This window comes from Rhineura floridana, chromosome 6 (genome assembly GCF_030035675.1).
Source record: "Rhineura floridana isolate rRhiFlo1 chromosome 6, rRhiFlo1.hap2, whole genome shotgun sequence".
NCBI classification, from domain to species: Eukaryota; Metazoa; Chordata; class Lepidosauria; order Squamata; family Rhineuridae; genus Rhineura; species Rhineura floridana.
The window spans coordinates 25,316,974-25,327,673 of NC_084485.1; the positions used below are offsets into that span (position 1 = coordinate 25,316,974).

The 10,700-nt window shown below is 42.7% G+C and overlaps 1 protein-coding gene across 4 annotated transcripts in view; it reads right to left on the reverse strand.

Moving 5' to 3' along the window:
* The window catches only part of DOK5 (docking protein 5), a 138,191-nt gene extending 128,084 nt beyond the window's left edge, over window positions 1–10,107 (reverse strand). For all 4 annotated transcript variants that reach the window (XM_061631219.1, XM_061631218.1, XM_061631221.1 and 1 more), the window contains exon 1: window positions 9,596–10,107. In XM_061631219.1, coding sequence (XP_061487203.1) covers window positions 9,596–9,661 — 66 coding nt within the window. In that variant the 5' untranslated portion in view covers window positions 9,662–10,107. The remainder of the gene's footprint in view (window positions 1–9,595) is intronic.
* Window positions 10,108–10,700: the final 593 nt, after the last annotated feature.

A 10,700-nucleotide genomic window follows, 5' to 3' on the forward strand; every position in this document is an offset into this window, starting at 1 on the left:
TGCTCAGCAGCTCACACTCTATATATAACAGAAACCTCTCTGCTGGGGATTCTTCTTCGTGGCAAAAGATGATGTTATTTCTGAGCGCAAGGACACCCTGAGTATGTGACAGTGGATTTTGACAAGCTGTACAATGTTCTCACAGGATATCTGCAAGGATGATACAAGGTCTAGGAGGAAAATTATATGGGAGGAAGCCAGTGGAATTGCCCATTATGAGACTAAAGCTTTGGAAGAGATATGTGATCATTTTACAAATAGCAGAATGAAAATCACAGGAAGTCATACAGTAGCTCACCCTGTCCACTGACAATAGAACGGGAAGCTGTGAGTTTAACCTACAGGAAAGCAGATCGAGGAAGAGAACAGAAAGTGTCATTTTGATTCAGCTTTCATGGTCTAGTTAATAACCTGTATAATATATTGCATAGGCAATATAATATTGTGATTATAACCCTTTCCGTCTCACTGTGCAACAAGGATATGTAGTAAATACACTGTCCAAGCCAACCAGAATTTAGGACAGAGTTCCCAGCTGTTTTTAACTGTAAAGCAACAACGCAGGGCAAGGATTGGAAAGGGAAGTGTTAAACTCTCCCCCCAGCCCACCCTAGTGTTATTATTTCCCACCTGGAATATATTCACCTCCCCATATAGTGGTCTTTTTTTCTCTCCAGCGGGGAGCAATTTCAGTTGGGGAACTGTTCAACATTTCCCTCCCCCAGCACTATACCACAGATTGACCCTTCTCACCACAGCTGATTTTAAGTGTTTTTTAGATTACATGCCCAACCAGAATTGCCAGAAGTAGCAGCGCAAAGCCATCCCAAAGCACATTTGATTTACGAAGAGAAAACATTGTGTACATGCTTCACCTAGGAAGACTCTCCATATGCCTATAGGGTTGTCCGACTTATATGAAAAGAATGCTGCACAAAATTAGAGAAACTGAGTCGGCGTTTGGGAACCCTAAACAGAAAGTGCACATATAGATTAAATGATCTAATCAGTACATTGCATTTGTTTTTATCTCATTTTTATTGTTTAAATGTGTTTTTAATCTGGAAGTCACCTTGTGAGCTCCTTTGGGAGCCAAAAGGCAGGTTGGCATTTTCTAAGATTTTTTTTTAATGTTTTTGTGTTGGGCACGCAGGCCTGGATTTTCTAGAAGAATGTGGTATTTGAGATGCAGTACAATAATTTAATTCTATAAGATATTTTATTTGAAACGAGGATGACGTGATACTGATGCTGCTATGGCAACTATTTTTTTAATTAAATGAATATACTAATTGCCAGTTTTTAAACAGAATGTAAAATTGCACTTTTACCAAGCGTAAATAAGCCAGATCAGATTTTTAAATTAGCCGTCAGCTATCATTTCCGTAATTTCCTTTCCTGTTGCATGTCTGTTTACTGATTGCAGCCTTTCAGCAATGACTTGCTTATACGTTTTCCTCAGAAAATTAGTGATATTATCTGACTTTGTGCCCTGCCTTATCATGGAAAATGAGGTGGGGCTCATCCCGTTGGCTCATCTGGAAATGCAATTTGTCTCCTCCCCACCCAAAACTGAGTCCACCAGTGGACAGCCTGCCACTTCATTCTGTAGTATTATACAAGTACAGGAACCTTAATTTGGATATTTTCTTCTTCCCTCCTCATCCCTTTGGCATTGTGTCTACTAGATAATATGCCTTTTTAAAAAAAAAAAATTGTAAACTACTTTGAGTGCATTGGAAGAAAGCCAATATATAAACATAGTGAATAACTATGGTCCTGGCTTATTTTTCTTGTTAAGTAAGATTAAGCTGGAATTCTCTGTTTCAGATGCAAAAGCCCTGAATGATTTGGGCCCCGAATATCGGAAGGAATACCTCTTCCCACATCAATCTGCCTACATGTTAAGATCAGCAGGCAAAGCCCTGATGGTACAGCCACCACCCTCTGTGAACTTCTCCCAGTCTGCGTCTGGGCTGGAATTACTTTTTAAGATGTTTTTAAAGTTGTTTTTTAAAGATGTTTTGTCTTAATACGTTTTTGAAGACGTTTTGTTTTAATACATTTAACAGTCTTTTGTTTTTAAGATGTTTCAAACTGCTCTTAGTGTTTTTGTTTGACACCCTGGGTTCCTTCTGGGAGGAAGGGCAGGATATAAATTTAATAAATAAATAAATAAATAATTCAGAGAGGTGATGGCTTACGAAAGGGCGTTTTCTGTGGTGGCCCTCAGGTTGTGGAATGACCTTCCTTCTGATGTGCTGTTTGACAATTTGTCAACATGCACCTCTTTGCCTTTAAGTGGATATCTTCCATCTCCCACAAGGCTGTGCGCTGGAGCTCTGTCCTGTTATTTTGTTATTCTGACATAGCAGTTTTTGTGTGAGTGTGGTTTTTAATTGTTCATTGTTACTTATTTCATCTTTTTAACTCACCCTGAGACCATTTGTTGAACGGCAAGCTATAAATTCAAACTCTTCTCCCAGGCATTTTAGCATGTATTTTTAAATTGCTCTTTAAAAAAAATTAAATTGTGTTTTTAAATTGCTTTTTGTGTTTTAAAATTTGTATATTTGTTTTTAATGTTTTTAATTGCTGTAAACCACCCAGAGAGTTCTGGCTATGGGGCAGTATATAAGTGTATTAAATAAATAAACAAGAAAATAAACAGAAATATGTCTTAACACAAGCCAGGATCTTCATACTGAAGCCAGGAGGGGGAATAGGAAGGGGGAGGGGAAGAATCGTGGTTTATGCAGGAATTAGTATTGAACCAAACACCAAGCTCAAGATCATGTTCACTTTCCCCATCCCTATCTCCACTTCCATGGGCTCAAGATCCTATTTTCAAGATTCGACTCCAGGCAGTGGCATTTAGACCAGAAGCCTGAAACCCCCTCCATGTGGTCATCTGTATTCTTGATTATGGTCTACCTAGGGACTGAATTTCCACTGAAAAGAGTTAATTACACTTAGCTGAGTACACACTTACACACACACACACACACACACACACACACGAGTAAGTTTCTATAAAGACCTCAAGAATTCGAGGAAACTCTTTCTGTAATAAGGGAAAACCTTTTTTTTTTTTTTTGTAACTGTGGTAAGCTCTTCTTCCATTATTGCATACTGTTAGGTTTTCAGGACAGAGGGACAGTATGTGCAGTTACCAAGGATAGGGCTTTGTGTATTCCATGACTTCACAGGAGTGCAGATAATATGCAGAATTGGCCATAGGAATCAATTTTCCGACAATCTCCATTTTCTTTCTTTTATTTTAATTTTTTTTTAAATCAAGTTTCTGGCCTTTGTGTCTGGGAAGGTTCTCTGGGAAGTGCATGACCAATGCATGCTGAAATCTCAGAAGCCACAGATGACCAAATAAGATGTCCACAGTGTTTGGAAGTGGAGTTTAGGTGGCCTGTGTAGCGTTAGCTCTTCCACGTGACTAGCAGAGCCAGGATAAGTTCTGGTATGCAAGACAGTAACAAATGTGGGGAAATGTTTGCAAAATAGGGGGGGGGATCTAAATTTGCATAATTTATATGAGTTACAGAACTGAACATTTCTCAGCACAGAATTTGGCATGGCTTAGTACAGGTACAGAAATGTAATTCTACCAGTACAAAATATACACAGCTATGACCATAACATGTCAGGCTAGTAGAGCCGGCACCAGGCATCACTGGGCCCTTGGGCACCAGCCTGCCTCTGGCCCACGGCACCTTAGCCCAAGACACACCCCTGATATAGGTGGTGCAGGACTAATGAGCCTCTCGTGTCAGTGAGCATGATGCACGCACGCCTACTATCAAGCAAGATGGGTGGGGTATCACCCCCTTAGGGAAGCCCCCACTGCCATCTTGGATAATGGTAGAAAACACACACAGCCTGCTTGGCATACACACTGGCAGGAAAAGTAGGTGGTGCATGAGTGTGGGATAACTGAAGCCCACGGTGCCTACATGGAGGAGGTGCCTGGGAGCTCCTGTTCTGCGATCCGCAGCAGCATTAGGTTGCAGGACCTGATGCTGCTGTGGATCATGGAATGGGGCGCTACCCTCCCACGCTAAGGAGGGGCCACTCTGGGTCACAGGGGCCCTAGGACAGAGCCCAACTTGGCCACTCTCTGGCACCAGACCTGCAAGCTAGAAGCCAAGAGCTTATGCCAGTACCTACTTCAGATATCCCGCTCGGAGGCTTCTAAACTGAAATATCACCAAATTTCTATACATTTACCAAAGCGACTAATAACTGATGCGGCAAAAGAACTGCTCCTTTTTCTATTCTACCAAAAATCGCACCAATATTTTTAACCAAAGACAGCAGGCACTTCCAGATGACCTGTTTATTGAGCATTCATCCTGATTTGTTTGCAGTGAGATTAGATGACGGCTATTTAAGGAACATTCATCATGATTTGTTTCCAAAGAGGTTACATGGTGTTATGTCAAAACAAGTGTTATCCAGTATAGTTCCCCATCACTTTTGTTATCACAGAAGTCTGTTTCTTTTAGGGAAGTAGGTTAGTTGCACAAGACTTCCTAATCAACTACAGGCATACCCCACTTTAATATACGCAATGGGACCAGAGAGTGTACTTTAAGTGAAAATGTACTTAAAGTGAAGCAATTATCTTCACTTGTACTGCACGCAATCACCACTAGATGGCACTGGCGTCATGCCAATAAAGTGTCCTTTATTGCGAACGTACTTTAAACAGGGTATGGGGACGTATGGAGCATGTACTTTATAGCGAGGCTACTTTAAGTGAAGCTACTTTAAGCGGGGTATGCCTGTATAGTTGCACAACAGGGGTTGGACTCGATGGTTTTAGGCCCCTTCCAACTCTATGATTCTATGAACCTGAATTTGCCGCAATGTGATTGAATCCCACCCCAAAATAGCAACAGTCTGGAAGCATTTCTTGTAATTATCCAAAAGAACCAGTGCTTTCAGTATCCCAACATTGCTTTTCCTTGCATTCTTATGCAGATGGCACTTTGAGATAAGGAGGTTATAGAACCAAATCACTTCCTCATTTCAGCTGAGCATATAGTTATATGAGTTCTTTTTCTATGTTTACATGCCTGGAAACATGTGGAGCTTTCTTCAGCGAGCTGAATGTGGCACAATAGATCCGCAATTGATCATGGTGGGGACAATTACCCCACTATCTTCTCTGCTTATTTTTTTGGGAGGGTGGGACATGTTTGGCGAGAGGTGCCCGTGAGACAAGGAGCGTGAACATCATGGGAAACAATGGCTCAATCATGCCACCTTCAACTTGTTAAAAACAACAACACTATTCCCCATGTCGAGTGTGTCTATACAGCCAATGGAGTGTCATAGTTAGTGTTGGACTAGGACCAGGAAGCCCCAAGTTCAAATCCCACCTTAGTCATGAAGTGCTATGGATGACTTTGGACTAGTCACTATCTCTGGACCAGGGCTCCCTCACAGGGTGGTTGTGAAGATAAAATGTATGTAGTCTTGAGCTCCTTTGAGAAAAAGCGTATAGTATATAATTAGCCTCCAGCCTGTGTTAATTATTCCCATTGCAAATGCTCTTTGAGATTTTATTCTGTGATAGTGATGGGTAACCTGTATTCCTCCAGATGTTGTAGGACTATAATTCCCATCATCCCTGACCACTGACCATGTTTGCTGAGACTGATAGGATTTGGAGTCAACAACATCTGGAGGGCCACAGGTTCCCCATCCCTATCACATGTTTAGCTTATCATGTTATCCAAACAGGGCTCGTGGTTTTTCGCTTGCAAACCAATTAACTTTAAACCAAGAACAAATCTTGGTTACAGCTCATGATTTGTGCTGAGTGAGACAAACATGAGCCTGGGTTTAGACAACATGCTAAGCATAGGCATAGCTCTTATATCAGCTATAAACTACACAACCTATTACAATAGTGGGTGGACTGTGTCTCTCCAGCTGTTTGTTGGGTTCAGTTGCAATCAGCCTTAGCCAACATGTCAGAGATTAGAGGAGCTGTAGTCCAGCAATATCTGGAGGGCCACAAGTTCCCCACACCTGTCATGGAAACAGAAACAGACTGCCTTCAAGTCGATTCTGACTTATGGCGACCCTAGGAATAGGATTTTCATGGTAAGCATTATTCAGAGGGGGTTTACCATTGCTTTCCTCTGTGGCTGAGAGGCCATGACTGGCCCAAGGTCACCCAGTGAGCTTCATGGCTGTGTGGGGATTCAAACCCTGGTGTCCTAGGTCGTAGTCCAACACTAACCACTATGCCACACTGTCTGTCTAGGTTGATTTTTAAAAAGTGGTTATATTTTGTTTACTCTCCCCTCCATCAACTTCCCAGATTCTTCTTTTCTTGCTATTTTTGTGTTCAAAACGTTTACGTTTTAAGTATGGATTTAAAAACAAGAACAAGGGGTAAAACCTTTGCTTTACTAGTTTAACTGAAGCATGCCTACTAATTAAACTTGCATAATGACATCCTCTTTCCCCAAAACAATGCCTGCCGGACATCCAGATTCTAACTGAAGTGTTCTCTTTACCTTTAATTGTAACACAAAATAGTATTGATTTTTTTTTGGGGGGGGGGGGAGGTCTGCATCTCCATAGGTAGATATCCATGTCTTTCTATAAAGACATGGATAAAAAATAAAAGCTTATACATAGATGGATGAATAAATTAAACAGCCATGAGTGTTAGGAAAAATATATTCTGCTAAGTATCAACAAAATTGTACATATGACAGAATAACTAAAATGCTCCATGCCATGAATTAGACAAAAAGTGTTCTGGACACAATATAAGCATCACTTTCCACCTGCATAAGCCCTGAGCTCTCATCTAAACAAGCACCTGATTATGTTTTTTCCTCACTAGACCTGGTGCAAAACATCATTAAATAGCAATATAATTATATCTTCTGAACTGGCAATCTGAAGTGGCAATCTTGCTGCGATAGCCACAGCACTGGCCACATAGTTGTGTTTGTTTCAAACACATTTGTTTTTGAATGACAGTATAAATCTGAACTAGCACCCTAAGAATGTTGCAAAGCTAACAAGGGTAACACTGATGAACATAGACATCAAAGAAACCTTACCACACCTGAGGTGACAATTTAATACGAAGAGTAGTTGGGGTCATTTTAGCATATTTCATTATGATCATCACAAGGCATTGTCTCTGTGAAACTGTTAATGGATAAAATACTCTTAGCAAGCTTTATTTCTTCCCTTTTCCCCCAATATATCATATTCATCTATCAGTTACGTGAAGCGTATCATTTGCCTCGTGAAGTAGCTTAGCTCCAGGATACATTATGTTTGAATCATCTCCAAGAGAGGACATCATTCCCATTTTACAGATGAAACAACAAGGCAGGGCAATAGTGAATGGCCTAAGCCTATCAAGTAGGTTCATCACTGAAAGGGAATAGAAATATAAGAAGATGCCTTATACAGAGTCAGACCATTGGTCCATCTAGTGCTGCAGTGTCTAGGGTTTCACATACGGGTCTCTCACAACCCTACCTGGCTGAACCTGGGACCTGCATGTAAAGCAGGTGCTCTACCACTGAGCTACAGCCCTTCCCACACACACAAATTTGAACCCAAGACTCCCAGAACCCAGTCCCAACATGGATTATTTTAGTTCGACCTCCTGTGTACAGAGGGAAAGATGAGAGACAAATAGAAACTCTTATACTATATAAACAGTTGTGACCCTAGAGTATAAAATGGAGGTGAAATAAATGAAATAAGTTCTTAAATATAAAACGGTAAGACAAACAAGGGAAATCAAGGAATCACGCTGACAAATAACAAAAGTCATCTACACACACACTCAACTTCCATATCATGCAAACTTTGTGAATGTATATAGCTGACACCTCCGTACGACATCATCCCCACTAGGTTAGTATAATGTTTTGTTTCCCCCAACTCTCCAACAAAGAAAAGATTTGGTAAAGACACTAAAGACAGTAGCTTTTTGCTTTTTTTTAGCTGCATGAGTGAGGGAATCATTTTTGGTAGCACTGTGCCAGTGAAAAGTTAGACCACGTGCTTTTTGGTGGTTTTGGATAAGCATCTCTCCGTGCCTGGTGTGGTACATGACACCCTCATATTTGCGCTTCTATCCATGATGAGTGATGCACATTTAAATAGAGCATCTAATATTTAGTAGGATGATAGATACATGTCCCCTTTCAACAGGTTCTTTGTTATCTTCACCTTCATATAATACTCATTTTGATTGGCTACATGAAGCCTGTTACACTCGAGACAATGTGGATTTTACGTTCCCATTGTAAAATGAAGTCTGTCAAGGCTGATCTGGCTTCCAATCCTATACTCACTTACATACTGACTTCCTACACTTGAAGTCAATGAGACTTACTTCTGAGTAGGCATGCTGAGGATTGTGCTGTTGCCTCATACATGAAAACAACCATGGCAGCCCGCTCCTGTGCATGCTCACTCTGAAGTAAACCCTTTGCCTATAATCCCATGTATATTATGTTATTTAAAATATATATATCCCACCTTTCTTTATCAATGTCCACGGTGGCATAGGAATTTGTGTTATTCTGAGTCAGATCATTGGTCCATCTAGCTCAGTATTGTCTACACTGACTGGCAGCAGCTCTCCAGGGTTTCAGGCAGGGATCTCTCCCACACTTGGGAATGAACCTGGGACCTTCCACATGCAAAGTAGATGCTCTATCACTGAGCTTACAGCTCTGGCATATTTATTTGGGTGCAAAACATCTCTCGATCCAGTGGAGCTTATTACTGAGTAAGCATGTCCAGGGTCAGGCTGCACATCTCTAAGGTGCCACAATAACTCTCTTATGCACCATCTGCCAGGAAGTTCTCCTGGGCAAGCACAAGCCCCATAGAAATGAATGAGAGACTGAACTGAGTCCTAAACTCTGCTTGCTATTACAGATCAATGGGCTCGTCTTCCAAAAGTGAAAAGTTATGAGTGGTCACTGGATGACCAGGAGAGCCCATATAGACAACTCAGATCTGATTAATTTCTTTCCCAATCTAAGCCCGTTTAGGAGAAATTTAGAAATAAGCTTCACCTCCTCTTCCATCGCCACCACCCCAAGTCCTGCAACAAGCCCAGTTCCCGCTTGGTGAAGAGTACTGTGACATCCAACCGCTTGCTACTTTATCCACACACAGCTCAACCCAAAAAAAGGTCTGCCGAGAGCCAAGGTGGATTTCCCAAGTTTCCTTCCCAACCCCTTGCATCCATTAACGGGAAATGTCCCTTGCGCTTCACGGCACTGCAAGCTGTTTCTATATTTATAATACACACATGACAGCGGAGAGCTGGAAAGGACTGCCGCTTTCTGCACGATGGAAAACAAGAATAAGCAGGCCACCTCGTTTCCTTTTCAAATCCTGGGACCATCAAAAGAGATCATCATCATCATCATCATCACACACAGAGCACGTGGCCAGCGCTACGATTATTGGGCAAAGCGCAACCGCCCCCAACCCATTGTCAAAAGAAACGCGGTACAATAAAATCAGGGACGGGTTGGGAAATACATATATTATATATAGATATACTTACTCCTAAACGCCGGCTCCTAATCTTGACATACCCTTGCTTCACTATGTCATTAAAATTGGAAGCCATTCTGGACGGCGAGAGAAGGAACCTTGTTGGAGGAAAGTTGCCGGGCAATCCAGTTTGGGGCTGGTGCGTTCGTTGGTGTTTTGCTTTCAGTCGCCCAACCGGCCAGCCCTTTGGAATAAATCCTCCTCCTCCTCCTCCTGACCCGAGAGTTTTTGGTTGTCGTTGTGTTAGGAAAACAAAAAACAACAAAATCCACTTGAGAAGTCAGAAGGGAAGTGTGAAGGAGAGACAGAAGGCTCCCCTCCTGGATCAGCTGACATGAGAGGCAGACAGCTCGCAGCTGACTGGCTTGGGGGATGAGATCAGAGAATCAGCCCAGACCCCCCCCCGTTCCTCCCCGCTTTCCTCCCTTCTCGTGGGCGATGAGATCCGCCTTCGCTCGCCGGCTCTCCCGAGCAGAGAGAGGAAGGAAATGCCACGCTGGTGTATAACGGCGCCTGTTCCCCTCCCCGTGTCAACTTTCAAAGCAGGTGGAGTTCCTGGGGTAGAAGCGATCCTCTTACGGTACCGGGAGGGCGGAACCTGTGGCCCTCCGGATGTCGCCGGACTACAACTCCCATCATCCCTGACCCTTGGCCATGCTGGCTGGGGTAGAAGGGAATTGGGAGGCCAAGAACGTCTGGAGGGCCAAAGGCTACCCTCACCCCGACCTTGCCCAAAGAAAAGGAGGAAGAAAGCAGTGTTTTCTTTGGGGCTCATCAAGACTCTGCACTGGCACCAGTAGTGCCCCCTAGTAGCCGCCCTGGGCTCCTGCTGGGAGGAAGGGCAGGATATAAATAAATAAATAGTGTAGTGGCGAATTCAGAAATGCAGGGGCCCTTCGTGTCAGTCACAGGCACGCCCCCTCTTTCCCCCCCTGCAGGGATTGAGAATGAGATCCTTGTTAGTGCCTTGTCCCACAACAACAGACATGCTTAGGAGTCAATCAGCATGAATTGTGTTAGCTGCTGGAGAGAGTCTTCTCAGTCACCTCCTTTCACTTTGATTGGCTCCAATCAGCAAGAAAGGACAAGGAAGCATGTTAGAATACCCTTCTCAG